Genomic DNA, 22576 nt, shown 5'->3' with positions numbered 1-22576 from the left:
GTTGAAGGGTGAAGGAGGGGTGTGAGGGTAGGGAAGGTGGAAAGCAGGAGGGACAGACCCAGTAAGGGCGCCTGCTGGGGAAGGGGAGGCGGGAGCTTGCCGCGGGCGGGGGGGGGGGGGGGATGAGAGAAACGTTTTCACTCTTTGTCACTCTTGAATTGGGGGCGGAGGAAAAATCCACTGTGAAAGCTATAAAAAGAGAGGAGGGCGGGGGAGAGCAGAAAGAGAGCTCTGGCCCTCTGTGCGGCGCGCATCACTTCATCGCTGGCCGTGCTTGGTGGCCCGGTGTGAACCAAGTGACAAGTCTTCCCTGTAAGGGTAGGAGTGCGCTTGCAGGAACCTCAGCTCGCCTAGCTCTCCGGAGGTCGGGGGAGAACTCTTAACCACCAGTTGCAAAACGTGCTGACTTGGAAAAGAGGGACTTGAGTGGTGCAAAAGTTGAGAGCTAAGGCGCAGGAAAGGAAAGAAGAGCAACCGAGGCTGAAGGAAAAAAAGTTGGGAAGGATCCCGCTCCATGAGCGATTAAGGGGAAAGGATTCAATCGCGGAAAATCGGGCAAGAGCTCAGAAGTGCAGAACACAGAGCGAAGCTCGCTTTGCGATCTGCAGGGCTGGGTCTTCCAGCACCTTGGGTCACGCCTCCTTGGCGAGAAGGCGCCTGGTCTTTGATTGCTTCCAGGGACTGCAGAACTTCCTGCCCGCCAGAGGAGCGGGTCTCTCTGGGGTCGCGTTTGCTCAGGCCTGGAGGCTCGAGACTTGAGTCCAGGAAGGGCTGGGGGAACAGTGTCTGTGAGGAGCCCACGCACCCACCTGAGGGGTTGAGTGTCGGCGTCCTCCCTCTCCTGACATTCACATCTCTCGGGGCTCCACCCCACCGCGGGAACCCCTCATCAGGAGATGGCCGCGCTGATGCGGGGCAAGGAATCATCCCGATGTCTACTCCTACTGGCCGCGGTGCTGATGGTGGAGAGCTCCCAGCTTGGCAGCTCGCGGTCCAAACTCAACTCTATCAAGTCCTCTCTGGGAGGGGAGACTCCTGCTCAGGCTGCCAATCGATCTGCGGGCATGAACCAAGGACTGGCTTTCGGCGGCAGTAAGAAGGGCAAAAGCCTGGGGCAGGTAGGAAACCCCCTCAAATACACTCTTCAGCCAGGAGAGGTAGGGACCAGAGCTTCTGCGCCTGAAGTTTGCCTTTGCGCCCAGAAAGAGTCAAAGCCTTACTCAGACCAGGTGTGGCGCTTAGGGCTACTTGGGAGGGGGTTCATGAAGCTAGGTCTGCATGGGCACTGAGACTTGGGCGATATTTTGCTGGTCTTTGGGATGCTTGTTTAGAGCGGGGGCGGAATATTTACTTTGAGATACTTTTCAAGATCTAGTGAGTTTCTTTGGCGAAATGGCCTGAATGGTCCTTCCATCTTACATGCTGATGCAAAGGATGCAAGCAGCAGCTGACAATAGCAACTGAGATGTGCTTGCTAGCCTGGGTTCTAAGCACTTGGGGTGTTCGCTTGTTTAATCTTCACAACTCTGGAAGATAGGGCCCACTGCTTTCCCGTCTTCAAATGAAATGTTCATATGTGCCCCAAACTCACAACTGGTATAAGTGACAGAGCGGGGTGTAACAGCGAAGCGGGAATTCCGGCACCCAAAACATTTTACGCTGCCGAAAAGCAGACTTGCTCTCTTTCACAGTTCTCTTTCTCTGCCAAATTCTTTGCACTGGCAGGCAAGACCTCCAATAGACTCGCAGTTCCCCCTCAAGTAGAACTGCGCATAAATCAACCGGGAGGAAGAAAATAATGAGGCGACAGTGACAGCTTCTGAGGTGCCTGCAACACAGCAGGAAAACCAACCCGATTTTGTGAGAGGGAACTTCCCAGGGGTGTCTTGGTGTCTGACACACAGGCAGTTTGATTGACAGTCAATTGTGAAGGGTTACACACACCAGAGCAAAGCAAACAGACGCACTGGGCACCAAGTGTGGTCAGAGCGCAGAGGCCAGGAGAGGGGGCTCTGTGGGCACCGCGAACCACCACAGCTCCACCTTCTGCTCCTTTTGTGGAAAGCCAAAATCGAAGCCAGTTTACCAAACAGCACAGGCACACGCACATCGCACAAGTGTTAACCAAAGGGGGAGGTCCAAGCTCAGCAGATGCGGGTTTTCCTGATTCCTCAGAGTTGAGGCTGCACCCGCTTTCAGCGCGTTGTCATCAGCTGCAGCTGCCCACAGCCCAGAAGGCAGAGGGAAGACTGGCAGCTAAGGCTGGACAGCCAGGGAAGAGTCTGCCTGAGCTTGGTCCCCTACTGCCCTCTTATGGTCTGCATGTCTGGTGCGTGCCTGCCTGCCTGCTTCTCTCTCTCTCTCTCTCTCTCTCTCTCTCTCTCTCTCTCTCTCTCTCTGTGTGTGTGTGTGTGTGTGTGTGTGTGTGTGTGTTGCTTTTGTAATTTGAGAATATTTCCCAGGATTTTGAAATACCAAACATTTCAGCTCCACTCTGAAAGGACTGCAAAGTCTCCAATCCCAGGAATTTAAAAGAATTTAAGGAAAGTAACAAAAAACCGATACATATATGCACATGGGTACATCCATACATGATATTCGCACATCCTCTCTCTCACACGCATCTCTCTTACTATTGCTTTTTCCCTGGGAAACACCCCAACATTTTCAACAGCAATTAACCTAACCTCCTCTTCGGAAGTTCCTCATGAACTGGGACCATCATGAGCTGGGGTCCTGGCCTGGGAGGACATTAGCAGATAATCTACTACAGAACATCCACGCCTCACTCCATCTTCTTAGTTTGAGAGAGCTTTAGTTCTCCCCAGAACAGAAGGACGTAGCATCTCTCCCGGCTCCTCACTGTTTTAATCAGTGCGCATCTTGGGAGTTTCCGCACTGTGCCTTTACTTCTGACATTACTTCGGGTCCTGATCCCTCATGTTCCTCTGTCAAGTTTGTTATGCCAGAAGCCATGAGTGCTTTACAGACCGGACTGAAGAGCATATATCTGAGTCTAACTTACCCTTTACGTTTTGCTAACATACCTGTAGACAGATCGCTATGCGTTATTGTTTCTTTCCCTCAAAGACCTCCTTATTTATGTTTTTAAAAAGTGTTTGCAGCCACACTTCAACTCCTCAAACTGAATATCTAATTACTAACTTTCCGAATAAGTTGAATTCTTGATATGCCCTTCCGAACTTAGTGTATAAAATATATTTCATTATAGGTTCGTAACTATAATTAAGAGATTCTTAAAATGCAGAAGTGGGTTTGTGAAAAAGTCTAACCTGCTGGAATTAAGAGTAAGTAAAACAAAATGTCGGGGTGGGTGGCAGGAGGAGAGTCGCTATCTAGGAGAACTATGTTGTATCTATTCTGCCATCTCACTTATGGTTTTGTCTAAAGCATGTGTTCTCATCAAAAGAGAAATGATTCTTTCTTTGAAGATGAGAAATAATTTTTTTCAACATTTATTATTCTATCTTCTTTATTCCATGGGACACGTTGTCTCCTAAATATTAGTAGTTGTTTTTCCACAAATAGGATATAATTTTGAAAACCAGCTCAAGAGAAATGATGCTGCTTTTTAAAGTGGGGTGATCTCCAGAACGTCAGTGTTGGTTCCCCGAATTCTTTTACCCACCATAGTAGCAAAGTCCTGTTGAGAAGACTGACAGCAGCTGTTTCCATATTACCACCCAAGGCCTAAGACGTTCAGTTCTGTCCATTGCCTTTAGTGATGACATTGAAATATCTGTCTTTAAAGACAGGGGAAAATCTCTAGGGCACAACCCCACTCCCATCGGGAGATTAGAAACTTAGTCTTTGACCTTCCTTACTTAGTAAACTGAAATTTAACAGCCATCTATTTTAAAAGTTCATAATAGGGAGCTAAAATACAAATTTTACTGCCATTGCAAGGTTTTTCTTTCGGAGAGATGTAATGATTTGTTAATCCACAAAAGGGAAAATAGGAGTAAGGAATCTCCATGATTTCTCAGAATTGGTTCATCTTGATTTCATGGAAGTGTTCTTAATTAATAGGTTTTTCCTCTTCTGTAGGAAATGTGGGTGGGTTGTAAATTATTCCTAGAAATACAACTTTGTATTTTCAGAAAGAAAGAGCACAGAGAAAAATCACATTGCTGGCGAGAGGGGTTGTAGGCACTATTTTCACTTCTGGTGCGAAGCGACATAGAAAATACTTCAGCATCCTTTCCAGGACACCATGAAGACTTACGGTGGGAACTGACAAAGAAAACCCAGGGTGGTACTATTTTATTAGTTGGTACAAAATAAAGTAGGAAAGGTGGTTTTGGTAATTTATTCAGAAATTTTAATTTAGCTTTCATTTCTGGCATTGCTAATGGGTTTTAAAAAATAGTGTGTGCTGTATATGTGTACAGGACAAATCGTGTTCCACAATTGATATATATCCGTGATATTTATATATTTCAGTTCCTAGGGGAACATATTTGAAACCAAAGATAATTTTAAGTACTATCTTCAAAATCATGGGAATATATATATATATATATATATATACATATGCCGTTGCCTGATAGTGCCTCTACAGCTTTCCATAGTGAACATTATGGGCCACCTTCGAAATAAACTTAAAAATATACCAGTGCAATTAAACAATCATTTTATTATGTGCAGTTCACAGTATTTTGTGTGCAAATGAAAAATGTTCTTGACTTGTGTTTCTACGCATTTCTGTCACTTCTCAGTTGCTCTTAATAGATATATTTAACTTGAAAGCAAACTATAGATCAAATTCAAATACTTCTAAAAGTGACAGGTAGATGATTGGTCAGTGACAAACAGTTATATTTAAGAAGTTGACAAGCATTTTTTTTACATGTCTGTTTAGTGTAATCCCAATTCTATGACTTTTGAATAGACAGTTGAATAGAGCTGGAAGAACAGTTGTTAGGATTAAGCAATGTTTTGAAGAATTACTGAAATTTACTGAACTTGGTTAGAATTGGGAGACCTGGTTAGAGATCACTAATAATGATAGATTTCATTTTGTTTAATAAAAACGCGATATTTATTTGCACTTGTGAGAATTCATGAGAGCGCCCACTAATATAAACTATGCCGTCGTTTCTTTGTAGTGGCTTGCTTTGCTTTCTGAAATTATCCAAGATTTCTTTTAACCCTAGTCCAACCTCTCCCTGCTAAGAAATAAATAACCTGCAAACACTTGTTGGATATCGCAATACAAATATATCATTTTTATAATTAAGCTTTCAAAAATCATTTAAAACTCTTTTGAAAGAATCTGCATGGATATTCCGTTACGTACATGATAAGTCCTGCAGAGTGAGCGGCCGATACAAGTGGAAGGTTGCCCATGACTAGCAGGAGAACCATTTTAATGATAATCTAAGTACAAGCATCCATCATTCCGCTTTTGTGCTAGACTAGAGTGAGCAAGAGGACAAGGTGACTTAAATTCACTCCAGCTGTGACTCTGACCGAGTGTAGACTTTTTTATTATTCCCTCGGATACAGAGTTCTGCCCTCTTCTCTCCTTTCCCGACTGTTCCAAATTGAAGGTTAAAGTTACAGCAATGTCATAGAAGAGGAACGGTATACTCCGTTTTAGGAGAATATTTGCGCCTGCTCTTTTTACACGTGCAATCGTTTAAACTGTGCGTTAAAATCGCCTGTGGAGTTTTTCAAGAGATTTATCATAATTAATAGATTTACCATTTGAAATCAGCCCTCTCACGGGTTATATCCTTTAATATAAAGATAATATCAAGGTGAATTACAATCTTATTTCTCCCCGTGACTCCCTGAACACATATTAAAGTTGATTTGCCTCTTTATACCTCTAGTTGTTGGTATTAATCTATAAAAAGAGATAAACCCATGTTATTTATCTGATCATTGGTAAGATTATGACATATAATGTCTGCATGAGTCTCTTAGACATTTTTACTAAAAGGCTTTTATATATTTTAATCCTATTCCTCCCCTTTCTCCAGTTCCCCCAAGATTCTCCTCAACCCCTATCCACCCAACTCGGTTTTCTTTCTCTCTCTTTCTCAACCATCCCCTAATATCTGAAATTCTAAAAAAAAAATGAAATTAGTAATAATTCATGGATTTGTTTTTTGATTCCTTGGCATTGCTTTTTAAAGGTTGCATAGAAACATCCAATATATAATGCACAATGAAATTTAATATTAGTGTTTCACAAAAGTGATCAATAGTTTCTTCTTTTTCTATTGACTTTGAATAGAAACTGGAAAGGGACATCATGTTTTCCCTCATTGTTGGTTTGGTTTTATTAAAACAAATCCAAACCGTTCTCTCAAACAAAGAGGTCAGTTGATATAAAATTTGGGAAGTTATTTTTTTTTTCTTTCATTAAAAAAATAGGAACATCTGTCCACAGGATAAAAAGTCACCATCCAAATATTTAAAATAATGGCTTTTCAATGAGTGTTTCATGAGGACAATGTTGGGTCACTGCCTGCTTCAGTTCCAAGGCAATAACAGGAAGGCCACAAATAAGACCAATATCTATTCAGAATCATTCTGGAGAATTTTTGCCATGAATTGTTTTCTGGTAAATGGTAAATTGAACCAGACAGATCTTTAAGATTGGTGATTTCAACCTGATGTTGAAATTATTGTGCTCTTAATGAAGGAATTAGCATAAGACATAGTAACATTAATTCAAACCGTTGAATCTATATGGCAGATTATTTTTGAGGCCTTAAAATTAGTTTTGATTTAGCTACATTAGAAAAGCAGAAGTCAAGTCAATAAGACCACATGGAAACAGTAAAATTTTAAGAGCTCACCAGCTAACTCGTTCACGTAATGAAGAAATGGGACCAATGTACATCACTTCTTTCAAACCTTCAGCAGCATCAGTTTAATTTAGTTGTTAATATATTATAATTTGATATACATAGTAGTTTAAATTCAAGTATCTTAAAATTACCCACTAAATGGCCCTATCCTGTGTAAAACAAAATTTTAAAAAATCAGTGAATGAATAAGTACATTGCACGATGAGATGAATCAAAGCCTCACAACAAGAAGAGATAGCAGCTTTCAATATTATGATTTACCACGTGGATGAGATAAAGTATATATTCCTCCTTCTGACGAGAAGAAGAATTAGCTATCATCAAATGTATGACTTCCTTAAACAAGCTTGCAAATTCTTAAAGCACATACTAAATTTTACTAAGAGGTACAATTGACTTACCATCTACTTGGTGTCAGACTTGACTCCAAACCCCCAATTGTAGTAACTCTTTTAATCTTCTAGATAGCTTGAAGCTCACTGTAATATCCTTACATTTCTAAATGATGAAGTATTTGAAAGCATGAGGCTGGAGAGATGGTTCAGCAGTTAAGAGTGCTTGGTGCTCTTTAGAGACCCTAGTTTAGTTCCTAAAACCCAAGTCACATGACTCACATTTGCCTTTAGCAACACTCCAGGGGATCTGATGCCCTCTTATGGCCTCTTTGAATGCCTGTACACAGGTCTCTCTCTCTCTCACACACACACAAATTAATTAATTAATTAAAACAATTATTTTCCTGAGTTAGAGATCATGCAATTTGTACAATTCATAAAGTGCAGAAAGCAAAAATCCTGGCCGTAGGCTGTCTGATATTTGAGCTAGTATATTTAATTACCAGGTTCTGATATTAGTTTGTTAAGTTTATTCTTATTCTGCATTTATTTAAGAAAAGTATGTAGTCCTTTTTTTTCTAGTCTTTCTAATATTGTATAGTGATGTGGGTTTACCCATAGCTGTGTTAAAGCATACAAGGAAACAAGCCATCTATGGCTGCCAACTGCTCCTTGAGTAGCAAGTAGTCCAGAGCTTGGGGCTATAAAGGCAGAAAGCACAACAGTATACATACCAAAGAGGGGTCTGCCTAGTCTTCCCTAAAAAGCGAGGGAGTAGTGACTAAACTATGTGGTGTGAATAGAGGGAAGACTCGAACTCATACGAGCCCCGAAAACAACAAATTAGACCAACTAAGCAACATAGATATTGTCACACTTTTCTCACTGAATGCTGGCATTAAGAGTGACAGAGTATCACTGTCATAAAAGGGAAGCTGGCTCATTACTGGTTAACTAGCAAAATTATAGGTTAAAAATGGAAGCAAGAATAGCTCAGACTTCAAGGATACAATCATAATAAGCTGGGGTTTTAATACCCAAGGCAATATTAGTTACTCAACCACAGGAACCAAAAATAATTGAGCATACTCATAGAGTCTGCTCCAACAAAATCAATCTGATGCTGTTTAAAGTTAAAACAGTCCCTCAAGAGTAAAACTCTCAACTGCTTTTGAGTGTCTAGACCCACATATTGTGATCAGAATTCAGAGCGCGGTTGTTTTTCTTTGCATATCAGCTGTCTCTTTGAAAAGGATCCATAAATTGGAGGTGTATTATTTTCACGCCATCTCCTCGAGTATTGACAGTTTTCTCTAGAATGATGTTTTCATAATTCACACAAATTAGAAGTAATTTTTAATAATATTGAGAATTAAGTTCATCTCACAGAAGTGGGCAATAAATACATTTCTTTTAACAGGGGTGTTAGAAACAATAGTATCTGCTGATAGTATTTTTATCTGGATGAAATATAAGCCTTCATCCAAATGGGAGCACAAAGGAAATTTTCAGTTTCAAATCACCTGAAACTGTAATTATCTGTAAATGGTGGTGTCCTCTTACACAGCCTTTATGGGTGACTTGACCTGCATTGAGGTGTTCTCTTGAAACCTAAAGTCCTGTCTCCCTAGTATTAATCTTCACACTATGGTCTGCTGTTAATTCCTTATGCCTAAATTTTCCCTCTATCTCTGACATTGTGCTGTTTCTCTTTTCTTTCTCTCCTCTGCTGATTACAGACTATAGTCATCTACCTGCAAACCTGGGCACTTCTCACAGCCCCGTTCTGTTTGTTTCTTTTCTTCTCCTATTTTCACTGAATGAAAGATAGGATTTTCCATTTTAAAGACTATTTACCACTTATATCTATCTTTAAGATGATAAACCCCACAAGTTTCCCATACTGGTTTTGGAAACCACACCAGAAATAACAGCAACAACATACGAGCCCTGAGTAACAAAATGCAGACCTTTGATGCCTAATATCAAATTGTCAGAACAAGACGGGTGGTGGTATCACATGCCTTTAATCCGAGCACTTGGAAGGTAGAGGCAGGCAGATCTCTGTGAGTTCAAGGCCAGCCCAGTCTACAAAAGGACAGGCTTCCAGGACAGGCTCCAAAGCTACAGAGAAACCCTGTCTCAAAAACCAAAACCAAAACAAAACAAAACAAAAAAAATGTCAGAACTTAGGCAGCCAAGCACCTAACCTCTGTGTAACTGTCTCTCTCCTGATAATGAAAGAAAGCTACGGGGAACCTAGCAAGACAGAGACTTTGCTTTGTCTTTTTAAAATCTCTGTTGTTTGAAAATCTTGGGACTTTCATGATTTTTAGCTTTGCTTTGTGGTACATTTGGTGTTGAAGAGTTTTATGTTTGATTAGAATGCAAACATAGCAATGATTTATTCTTATCAAGTGCTACATATGATAAAATGTACAAAAATAGTTAAATAACATTATTTTTCTGTATAACATGAATGAGATAGTAAAGATGGATATGTTTTTTGCTATGTCCTAAAAGATGAGCTGTTATTTTCAGGGTGAAGACTCAACTTTCTTTTCAAACTGACTGACTCCTAAAAAATGCTTGAATTTGATAACCAAATAAGGTCATTGCTACGTGTTTAAACATTTAAGATGGATGTCTTTATAGAAGAAAAAAAATCAAAATAAATTTCATCATCTACAAATTTAAATGTTCCAAGAGCTCATAAATTAATATCTGAATGGCACATTGGCAGTCGCTTAGGTGTACTTTCGCATCTTATAGTTGAGGGAGTGAGGTTGAGAACGATGCAGCACAGATGGTATCCATGGTAAAAGAATTCTCACTAGAACTTGGGTTCTCTGCATCTAACACAAGCCATTTAAATAAGTGAAAACCCTGTCTTCAGTTTATCCTGTGCCATCTCTGCTCTGCGTAAGAATTAAATGTGTTGTCTTGAGTTAATTAAGAAAATACTGGTGGGGGATAAACTATGCACAGGTTTTTAACCGTTGTAGGTTTGCGCACATTCAAATGTGTTATCAAAGATTACAGTGCCGTGATGACAACTGTATCCATGGCTCTTGGGCAAAATTAATGAAGGGAAGTGGCTGTAATTACACTGTCCTCACTTGCCTTCTCAGGCCTGACACTTCAGTGATGTGATTAGCAAGCAGCCTGGCCGAGCCTCCCCTGCAATAACTGGCATCACAGAGGAACTAAGGATGGAGGATGCGAATTGCCTGACCTTGGCCCAAGCCTCTCTAGGATAGGGTCCAATGGCTTTGAAACTTTTCTCCCAGAGTCAGAAATGTATTTTATGTTGTGATCCAGTATGACTTTCTACTGTCACACTCCCCGAAAAAAAAAATGCTTCAAGTATACATTCTATTATGATTGACAATGAAGCACATTTTAAAATTTCATTTATTTTCTTTTCTGTCCACTTTTGTCATCATCTCCTCCTCCTTTTCTTCCTCCTCCTCCTGCCTCACCCACGTCCTTTGGAAACGCTGGTCATCCCTGCTGTAATTAGTGAATAAACCTGCAGCTTGAGTAACACTGAGCCAATGAGTTGTTAGCTGTGCTCAACGGGATCTCAGGTACTCTTCTTGGAAGTCAGCCTCATTTTCTGCAGACATTCAGAATCCACTCTGGTGGTGTTGAAGAGAAAGCCTTGTGAAGAGCAGCATTCATCTCTCAAACTTCTTTCACGCTCTTAGCTCTCTGCCAGCCATGGGCCCAGACAGGCTGGATCTCTTCGGTTGCTGATGTTTCATGTCTTTCTCTCTCACTACTGGTAGATGTGAGCAATAGTGATGGGCCTTTGCTATTTTGCTACTTTTGTCATCTGTAAACCCTGTATTCACATCCTATTTCTATGCCCATGCCATCTACACTATCATACACCGTTTCCCAGAATTTGCGATTGAAGACGGCTACCGTTTCCACCTGGGATGCTAGGTGGCCCTGATTAGACACATGCCGAGTAGTCAAAATCACCCATCTTTGTGGATTTCCTCCAGGACATCAGTTATCACCCAATGCATTTTTATTATTGCGTCTCCAGTAGTTTTATCTCCTGTCTTTGTAAATTGGAAAGTATTGCCTCTTCGCAGTTAATATCATTAAAAATTGCTTTACAGAAAAAAACTTAGACTTTTATCTTAAATTTTTGAATGTCAGTTGTGAGTCACACAATCAACTCAAGTAAATTGTGATCCTGAAATCATGACTAGTTTCCATGTTGCTATAGTAACACTTTTTTTGTGGGGATAAAAGATGTAGGTATAAGAGATTGAGAGTGGAAAGTGTTTTCAGGTTTAAAAACTTTTTATTATGGCCTATTGGTTTGGGTTTTCTTGAATTTTCTTTTAAAAACCTCCATACCCTGCTAATATTTTCACAGTTCTGATAAACATTCATTTGTTCTTATTCTTGTATCCCACGACCACAGCCTCCCTGCCTGCCACTACAATGTTCTACTAGTGACTTTTCTTCCTGTTATACCTAAGATGTGTTCCTTGAGTGCTATATTTTGAACACATAATGGATCACATAGGATGCATAAAGTTCAGGGAGATGATTCCGTGTAAAGTCAGACTTCATTAATGTGAAACAGTATCAGCCAGGACAGAAAAAAAAGTGGGTGGACTGGGACGAGGTTCTTTTTAAATCTTTAAAACAATTTTATTTCACATATCAATCCCAAGTCCCTCTCCCTCTTGTCCTCCCGCTCTTCCCATCTTCTCCCCATCCCACCCCACATCCACTCCTCAGAGAGGGTGAGGCTTCCCATGGGGAGTAAACAGAGTCTGTCACATCACTTGAGGCAGGACCACGGCCCTCCCCACTGTATGTAGATGGGGTAAGGTATTCCTCCATAGGGAATGGGTTCTAAAGAGCCAGTTCAGGCACTAGGGATAAAAATACTGGTCCCACTGTTAGTGGTCCCTCAAACTGCCCCATGCCATACAACTGTTTGCTTAACTATGTTTATAACAGCATTATCCATAGTAGCCAGAACCTGGAAACAACCTAGATGTCCTTCAACTGAAGAATGGATAAAGAAAATGTGGTACATTAAACAATGGAGTACTACTCAGCAGTAAAAAAAAAAGAAAAATGACATCTTGAAATTTGCAGGCAAATGTATGGAACTGGAAAAAAACGACCTGAGTGAGAAAGCCCAGATCCAGAAAGACAAACATAGTACAGCCTCACTCATAAATGGATATTAGACATAAAACAAAGGATAACAAACTTATAGTCCATGACCCCAGAGAAGACTGGAAACAGGAAGGGGTTCTTTTCCAAAGCTGTTGAAAATATAATACTCTGTTAAATATGAATGTTCTCCTCAATGCCATAGTAACTGATTATCCATCCTACATGGCAGGAATCGAATCGCAGAGACTTAAATACAATGGACACACACACGGAAACATTAAACTTCTTTTCAGAAAATTGATGTAATTCTTTAAAGAATTATTATTAATTTCATAGCCCTCACCTTCAGAATAATTTTAGTGTCACAGGACAATGGAGCAGAAAGTAAGATGACAGACAGCAGACCCTTAGCCTCTGCTCTCGCCAAGACAGTGCGTTTCTCATTCTTCCCTGTCCCCTGCCAACTGGTGCTAACTTTGTGCTTTCTGGAATTGCACTCAGGTGGAATCAGAGAGTACGCTGCCCTTTTTTTTTTTTAAACCTAGGAACATGCATTTCAGTTTCGCCCTTGGCTTTTTATGGTGTTTTGTAAGATAAATTGTTCTCCAAAATAAGTAAACAGTCCTAATTTTGTTTACTGCAAGCATAATTTACTACTTCTGGTTTCCTCCTTAATGAGAACATGTAAGGACTTTTCATAAACATGATCATTCTTCAATAAAATGAAGAAAATAAAATGATTATATCTACTGAGAAACCATAAAATGAGACTCTACACTGGCAAAAGTAAAGGAAACCAATATGGGCTATTAGGTTACATGTTTAGATTTTCAGGTATGGGTCTATGTATTTATTTTCTCAAGAGTTATATATGTTTGGACAGTTGACAGATGACTAAAATCAAACATATTAAAAACTAAATAGTATTTATTTCTTCAAAATTCATTAGTGTTCATATCCAACGATCATTAAATCTAGAAACACGCTAGGGATTCTCCTCTAACGAAGATTGCTCCGTCTATTGCTGGTCAACATTTGGTGCTTTACTGTCATCTAGCTGCTGCCTCGATCCACAGGAATTCAGTATCAATCTCCATAAAATATATCAGTGTTTTATACTTCTGCAAGATGTCTTCTACACCATCTCTGAAGTGAGTTTTCTAAAGTTACAATATGGTTAACATATCTCCATCATCTGTCCATTTCTAAAGCATAAAAGCTAACCTTAATATTTCATGTGGTTATATTATTTCCCCCACTTAGTCCCTCAAATTCTTTAGGATGAGAGGCAGAACTGAAGTTTAAGGTCAAGAAGTCTTGTGACTGAAAGTGTAGTTCTGTAGTTGAGTGCTTGCATTAAATGCACAGAGTTCTGGGATCAGTCCACAGACTTTCAAAAATTAAACAAAATAAATAAAACCCAATTAGTCTTGCTTGCGTCTGTATAGTTTATTATTATATCATGCCACTTCATACACACACACACACACACACACACACACACACACGAAACCAGCTAAAGATCTTTTCGTGATACACCTAAAAATTCTGATGTAATTAAACTCTTTAGGTAAATCAATCAAATTTCTAATTATTTCCTTTTTTTTAAATTTATTTATTTATTAAGGATTTCTGCCTCGTCCCCACAACCGCTTCCCATTTCCCTCCCCCTCCCCCGATCAAGTCCCCCCCCCATCTGCTCGAAGAGCAATCAGGGTTCCCTGACCTGTGGGAAGCCCAAGGACTGCCCACCTCTATCCAGGTCTCGTAAGGTGAGCATTCAAACTGCCTAGGCTCCCACAAAGCCAGTACGTGCAGTAGGATCAAAAACCCACTGCAATTGTTCTTGAATTCTCAGTATTCCTCATTGTCCGCTATGTTCAGCTAGTCCGGATTTATCCCATGCTTTTTCAGACCTAGGCCAGATGAGAAGTATAACAAAAAGTATGGGTATTTCCTTTTTTAAGTGTCTTAGACACGGTGTTCCCAGTCAACCAGCACTTATTAGACACATATGTCTAATAAGTCCTTTGTATATGTTGCAATGAAAGCAATGTAGTGTTCTTGAGGAAACCATGGAAATGTTGAGGTTGACAGAGGTTCGTTCCCAGGTTCGTGTAGTATAGAAGTGGGCCGAAACAGCTTGATGAGTTTTCATCAAGCTTTCTAAGGATGGACACGAAAACTGAATCTCCTTGTTATCTAGCTCACTTCAATTATATAAAACTAAAACTATCATCCTTTCTGTTATACATGAATGACACAAATCTGGGTATTAACCACAGTGAAAAAACATTGTTACTTATTAATGTAAAAAGCAGCGAAGCCATTTTAGCCATTCTTGACAGGCTGTACTGCAGGTGCATCAATGGACAGTCAGGATGACCTGTAGGAATGACACTGTCCTATAAACAGCCAGGAAAGATCTGAGGGTGCTGAATACCACAGTGATAAATAAAGGGGTGAGATCAGCCTTTAATTTCCCAAATATTTTAGCGGGAGTTAAAGTTTAACTATCTTCCTGTTTGTAAATGTTTTGCTGTTTGCCAAGAAAGTCTGATTTTAATTTTATGATTTGCAAAATACCAAAGAGACTTTAGTGGGAGGAGGCAGCTTACAAGGAATTAGAAGTATGGGAAGAAATAAAAAAATGGAGTTTGGAATCGGTGGGGCCCTCAGCAATCGCTAATGAAAGCAATGACAAGAAAAGGACCCAAGACCTCACCACTGGGAGCCCGGGAGCAGAACATGGGCTAAAATACAGCAGAGAAATCAATGCGTTAGAAGACATATTTTTAAAGACACAGATTTTAAAAAGCACATACACATTTTATTTTTCCAAACTAGCCACTATGAAATTTCTTTCCTGTGGCATTAGAATATAGACATTTGTTCTGAAAATGACTTCAGAAGTAACCCACGTGTTTATTTCTTCTTGGTCCTTATTTGTGACTCTAACTAATATCATGTATATTCATTAGTATACCACATTTAAAATACTTGACTTTTTGTTCTTTCATTAAACTCAGTGCCCATACTCAGTGAAGTTATCAAAAAACAAAATACAGAATTGTTTCCAAAAACAATTCCAGAGCGTCCCCCAAGTCGTTCTGAGCTGAGGCAGTATTTTAACTGTAATCCTTTCAATGCCGGTTTAACACGGAAACCCTCATTTGGAATTATAAAATCTTAAACTTAAAGAAGATCCCTAGCATTATCTTGTAAACTGGTCTCCATTACAAAACCTGAGAAGAATTTTTATAAGACGGTTCCCCTCTCTGAGAGAACCACCATGTTCCAGCGTAGGCTGGAAGTATGTTCCCCACCCCAAGCCCACTCTCCCTGCAAGAGGCAGGAAGAGCTCACACTTACTCAGTATAACTCCCAGGAGTCCGATCTGGTGACACAGGATACTTGATGTGTAACTTGTTAGTTAAAATGCATGCACCGAGACAAGAAAACAAGGTCTGTAAGGAGGTATTTGGTTTTTTGTTTGTTTGTTTGTTTGTTTTTGTAACGTAAACATATTAAAATTTCAGAGAAAATCTGAACTTTTTAACTCTGTCAAAAGGTCTTTGGAATTGCTTAACTAATAAAAGATTTCCAAAATACATTAGAAATCCTCATAGACTTCCTGCTTGCCTATTTGCTTTACGGGTATCTTCTCCAACATATTTTAGAAGGAAATAGCAAAATAGAAGCAAAAAAAAAATCTTCTTGACATGACATTTCCAAGGAGGTCCCTAGCCCAGCAGCTGCAGGGCATTGCAGCTGAATTTTAGTCTCTATTGGTTGCTAAAAGCACGAGTCCCCGATGTGCAGGTCTTAGGGTACAGGCTGCCCACTCATTGATTACAAATTGCATTGGAGTGCACACTGTGATTTTTTTCTTCTTAGAAACTACAAGCTTTCAACACAGAAGTGCAACTATATTTGATGGCCTAGAGCTTAAAATATGAAGGACAAAAAAAAATACAACAGTGATTCATAGGCGACATCAAAAAAGAATCGTGTGGCTCGACCACACCCATAAATCTATTTGAAAAAAAAAAAAAAACAAAACATAGTTCACTTCTGGGAAAGCCAAAGACTGGATGCAGAGGATGCTTTGACGGTGGGAGGAGGAATTTCTGGAGATTCAAGGACTGATTAAAATACCTTAGGAAAGTGCATAGCCACAGCGGTGAACAGGTGACTGATTTTGAATCTACGCTATCAGGTTTAGCAGAGTGCCAGGAGCAGTCATCACAGTGGGCTTGAGTGCAGGGATCGGAAGGAGTGGTAGTCTGCAGCTCAGAGACATGAAAGGGGAAGGAACAAAACCACGGACAGCTGCTTGCGACTCAAGCACACACAAATCAAATAGGGTAAATGCAAACCATAGTAATTGTTTATCCATGCACAAAGCAGCCTGGCATTAAATGTGGTTTCACTAGAAAAATCCTGTATATTTTTAGCAACGTCTTCCGTCTAGTGTTAGTGTCGTCAGATATCCGAGAAGTAGATGGTGTCTTGCTTCTAGAAGCTGCACACAATTAGCATTGGTTGAACACCTCCAGGTTCCCAGAGCTTTATACCTGGCTTAATCTCTCTGTATCCTATCAGCTTCCGGGTCTCCTGGAAAGCATTCACTAAAAATGTGAGGGAGGAGAGCAGAAAGGTGGTATAGAGAGAGACCTTGTAGGGGACAGACAAGCTTAGTATTTGGTGTCTGTGGTTCTATGGAAGCTCAGTCTCATGGTCAGAATTATTTTTTTTTCCATTAAAATATAAAATGTTTTTGCCTTCTTGGGTTACATGGGGGAGACCTCTTTGTTTCTCATTTTTGTAAAATTGGAAAATGCTGTTTTTAACATATTGGAGCTTTAATTTGATTTAGAAATTTAAATAACTTTATAGAATTTTGCCTGTAAACTATGGAAATTATTAAAGTTCCTGTCTTCCATCCCTAGAAGATAATTCTAAAAAGGATGCATGTTCTAAATCTCCATAAAAATTAGAACAAACAAAACACTCCCAAAGGCTAAGTGAAAGAAAAAAAAACAGTATTTCAAATACATAATAATTATTCATAGTTACTGGAAGATGATCATTAAAAGGGATATGTTAATGGTTTGTAGGAAATTAACCCTTAATTTCAAAACAGTACACTGTTCTTGGTGTTACTGTTGTGTGTGGTGGAAAAGGGCAGTGACTACCACAGTTCTATGGAGTCTGGGTTATCCGCCATGTTTTTATTGTTAACCGGAAGTGAAGGTGTGTGCCAGGAGTCTTGTTATGTGTCTGATGAGCTGGAGAAGAGAGCTATTTGCTTGCTGGTCTGATTGTTGCAAACCCAGACACAGGAACAGAGAGCATGTTTGGAATGTGCACATGCTCAACACCTGGAATTTTCCGAAAGTACGGTCATACTTCATCCGTCACCAGAGTGAAAAGCCAAATGCTGATCTGAAGGAGGACTTCTGAGGCAATGCTTCTGGAGCTCACAATATACACTCCTTGTCATCTCTCCGACATAAGCCTTTAATCCCCTCTTCCTAAAATTGTTTATTTTAAAACGTGAGAAAGTTTAAGGATGTCAGAGGCGAGCTGTGAGCTTTTCCTTTAAAGACGCTCATCCTTCAAACCCATCTTCAGCAAGAAACTGGCATTTCATGTGCTGAGCAGATGGCGTCAGGCAGGGCTGGCCGGCCCTCGGGTGCAGCTGGGCGGATCTGGCACACAGGTGTTCTGATTTGGACCTTCCAGCAACTCTGACACCACTCTCCCCTCCATAGGGAAGTATGGCTTGACGATGCTATCTTCCCAGAACAACTGCTTTCCCTCTCTAACCAAGTCAAGATCCGACTGAGCTGGGTGATAATGCAGCTCTCTGACTTAGATGGAGCTTGGATAGAGGATGTAGACGGTTTGGTCTAAGACCTGAGCCAAGTGTTTGGTTTTAATTTCCTCATTTATATTCTGTATTGTCCATTGTGGCTGATCCCTTCACCTTTCAGAATTTGGGGGTACTTCTCAAAAGGGTGGGGCTGTTGCTCTGAGGGAAACAATACTGCAGTACTCAAGACAGCAAACAAGCAAACAGACAGAGCTAAAAATTGCACTGGAATGGGTGGCTTTTGTAATCATGGGTGATGATTGAGCAATCCCGTGCCCAGTTTAGGAAGTCTTCAAGGGTTTCAAGTAAGACTCATTTTTTTTAATTCAGCGAGGAAAACAGGACAGGTTTGTTAAACATTTCCGAGCACTTGACAAACGCTACTGGGAAAGTAAAAGATTTCATAAATAGAACGACAAAGAGACCCACTGTCTGCTCTTTCTGCATAATCTTTTACATAATCACTTCAGTCCCACCAAAAGTATTTCCTAGTGCAGAGCCCAGATGTTTTGAACTTTGGCTTTCCTATTTTTTTTTTTTTTTAGAAAGCAGTATTTAAGAACTTTCCCATTCCTTCCCATCTTTGTAAGAGCTGTTAATAACGAGTATAGCCAAGTAGGAGAAAACAATTTGGAGATGCACAAGGGGAGTGGTATGGACCGCAACCCGGACTTTCAGATTGTGCTTATGTCCTTATGTTTCTCTCGCGTGCACAAAACACAAATTTGAAAGATACATCTCAATACTTAACCTCTCTATTTTCATTCAGTTATGTTATGCACAATCAAGTGCTTCCACCTCCACTAAAAGGGGCAGATAATCAGCAGCACAGGGAGCAGCAAGTTTATAATCTCTAAGTACTTTTTTTCCCCCTCACCCCCATTATTCTGTAAGGGTCATTTACTATTAAAGGGAAATCCTGTTTCTGAAAAAGTGTGGGTTGTTGAATAGAATTATGAGCTTGGTGTTCATTCTGAACCACATTACAGAGCATGATTCATTTGAAAAGCTGAGCATTATGGGAAATGGATGACTAACAAAGCAACATAGGCTTGCTCAGAATGAACCAGGACAAACTCATCAAATGTATCAGATATTGGGATTTAATGATAATTTATATTTAAATACCTGTATTTCCCAATGACTCTCATATTTGTGTCTCTAGGCATAGCCCCTCTCTCTTGCACTCAGGTAGCCACATCAGAGCTACAGGAATCTATACTCCCGTCCGAGTACATCCAAAAATCCGTATTTCTCCTTTACAATTCCATGCCTTGATTTCTGTCTCAACTGATGGAAGATCTGCTTTGGTAATTGTTCTGCAGTGATTGTAGATTCATCTGTACCCATCATCTATATTGAAGCCCATTAGGAAAGTTCCTTGGCTAATAGTTAATTAAGTTTCTTGTCTATATCTTCAAAATACATTCTTAGATCCAAAAGAACCATTATATATTAAGGTATGACATCACTGTAGGCCACGGGGAGGTATCCTAGGGATTTAAGTTAGGCAGAATGATATACACACAGGTCAAAGCAGATCTTTCTAAGAAAATAACCTCATATAAATATTAAAAACATCTTTATTTTACAGTACTGCATCTGTTCTATCTGTTTACATTTATAACATTTAAAAATGGATATTCTAGAAACCAATTCAATCATCAACTTCACCACTGCAAAGCAGAAAAATTACTGAAATATCATTTGTTAACCATACCCTATAAAAAGAAAGGAATGTGAAGGGCCTGTTCTGTGGTAGTGAGGAACGGGGTTGTGAAACATGGCCTTAGCGACAAACCAACATCAAAACTCATACACAACGATGCTCTTGATGTTTTCTCAAATTAGTCTTTAGTGTTCTGTGTAGGTTTCAGTTTCTCTGTATCCTGGACATGCATCCAGCTAATATTAGCAGCTAAACAATGGTGAGTGTGTTTTGGTAGGTTAACATCATAGGTGTTTATGATAATATATGAATCAGACCTTACCCAAAGATTTTCAAATACCTTTGCTCTAATTTGACTCAATTAATGGGCATGCCTTGTCTAGGGTCAAGGAAAATTATATCACTTAGGAAGCATCAGGGCATCTTCATCACATTCCTTGTTGTTGATAACAATTTGTGTCATACGTATTGAGGCTACTTTTAATTTTGCTCATATTATCAATGTCTATTTGCCCACTTTAATAGTTCATAGACATTTGAAAAATATTTTATCTCTTCTGAATGATTAAAACTACTTTCTTGTGTCTCAAAATCCCAAGTCAATTAAAACTACTTTCTTTTGTCTCAAAATCTCAAGTCAATCTCCCATCCCATTTAGAGGAATCAGAATTTATGTGAATAGATAAATAAAAGCACAGCCCATTAGCTAGCAGTTTTCCTTTAGGAGTTGGCCACTTCATTCATTCGTTCATTCGCCAATGATTATATACACAACACAAATTGGACTTGGGATATACATACATACATATATATATATATATATATATATATATATTTCTTTTTGGGGGGAGGCACAAGGGTGGAGGGTGGAACTGGGAAGACTGGGAAGAGTTTATGACCTATCTGATTGCACTGTGTGAAATTCCCATATAATGAATAAGATATTAGGTTGGAAAAAATAGAGTGGGATCATTATAAAAGTATTTTTTAGAGGCCATATGTTGAAAGCATCATGATAAGCAGTGTTAGGGAAAGTTGGGTGAAAGAACTGGGATCCTACAGAATATGCTTTAAGTTTTTATGAGTCTCCTCCCTGGCTAGTGATGAATCCCTTTCCCACTCCCACACACTCCACCCTCTGGAACATTCCACTGACATATAAATCTTGTATCCCTCTGATTCTTCACCATCTCAGTCAAAATTATGTCCTGAGTATTTTCCACCTACCCTGGAAACAGCCTTTTTTCCCCCCAGAAAATCATTCATGGCTCCCAGAAGCAACTCCCTCTGTAAGGCATGTCACTACCCTTTTGCTGCTGCTTCCAAGGAAACTATAAAATAACCTATAATGAATGAGGGCAGGGAAGAGTTCTGAGCTCCTAACGCTGGCACTGACATAAGCATGATGAAGCCTATTAAATATGCTTACAAATAATATGCTTCTGAGATGTTGTACTGTGGATGTTACTAAACCCGTTTCTTTTTTTTATGCAGAGGGTAGTATTCTTAAGCTGCAGCAAAAAGTTAAAATATTGTTAGATGAACTTTAGAGTTTGAATATCATTACATTACAGTATATGAGGTATTTCAGGGGGAATACTTGGGCAGTAGGCGGAACTGCAACTTAATTTCACGGACATCAAATGTTACCTGTGAGGGGGAGGCAAATACATTGACAATGTCTTGACTGGAGTGAATAGGGAGTATTTCCTGAGAACGGAATAAAGTAAACCTACCACCTCAAAGAAAACAACTCACATTATCGGTTTATTGATTTGGGCTATCAGGCTTTACAAAATTATATGAACCAATATTTTGTGAATGATAAGCAGATGCTGTCAAAAAATCATACATAATTGTGGGAAATAAGATTTTACTTACATGTATTCTCTTGATATCTATTTAGAAATTCTGACACGATGATTGTCCAAGGACCAGTAACATAGAGAAGACACAAATGTCCCTTAAATAAGCTTGAGCCTAATACAGGGTTCTTCTAAACTCATAACAGTGAAAGGTTTTGTAGAGACAACGATACAGGCTACGTATTCGGGAAACAGGAGCAGGTGAATTTCTTTGGGTCAAACCAAAGTCCAGCAAGGACGAAAATGCAAGTTCCTAGTCAGTCAGGACCACATTGTGAGATGCTGTCTAATAAAAAGGGAAGACAATAAAAGGAAAGAAAGGAAAAGGGAAGAAATGGAAAGAAAAGAGAAGAAAAAACCACTGGTATAAATACTTGGTAGGTTACTTTGCTCTAAAAAAATGGTAATAAAAATTGTCTATTGTCCCATGATTTTCACAGTTAGCTGCTTTGTTAAAGGTTAACTGTACTTAACTGTACCTTAAAAAGGAACCGTGGGAGCATTTAATTTTTGTTAGACAGGGATTTACTCAAGAAATATGATTATAATTTATATGAAAAGTTAATCCATTGTATACATATATTTAAGTATTACTGTATCTTGCTTTTTAAGAAAGCAATTTACTGCTAGGCAAATCAACTAATTTAAATGAGAGTAATGACACATCACACGCACACACACACACACACACACACACACACACACACACGTAGATGATTTGAGTTTGTAAGGTGATCGCAAATGTCACAGATGGCAAAATGGTTTGGGACTCCCAAGGAAAAAAATCCCTTCAAACTTCAAATCTGAGGAGTAGAAAAGAGTCAGTA

General features: G+C 39.6%; 1 protein-coding gene across 1 annotated transcript in view; it reads left to right on the top strand.

Annotated features, from left to right (window-relative positions):
* The first annotated feature begins 699 nt into the window (after positions 1-699).
* The window catches only part of Dkk2 (dickkopf WNT signaling pathway inhibitor 2), a 90265-nt gene continuing 68388 nt past the window's right edge, over positions 700-22576 (top strand). Inside the window, exon 1 of the mRNA XM_041655385.1 lies at positions 700-1118. Within this exon, the coding sequence (XP_041511319.1) occupies positions 897-1118 (222 nt within the window). The 5' untranslated portion in view covers positions 700-896. The remainder of the gene's footprint in view (positions 1119-22576) is intronic.

The sequence above is a fragment of the Microtus oregoni genome, unplaced genomic scaffold (genome assembly GCF_018167655.1).
Source record: "Microtus oregoni isolate MIOR12 unplaced genomic scaffold, Mior012 000000F_ref0000247, whole genome shotgun sequence".
Lineage (NCBI taxonomy): Eukaryota > Metazoa > Chordata > Mammalia > Rodentia > Cricetidae > Microtus > Microtus oregoni.
This window is presented reverse-complemented; position numbering and strand designations above follow the sequence as displayed.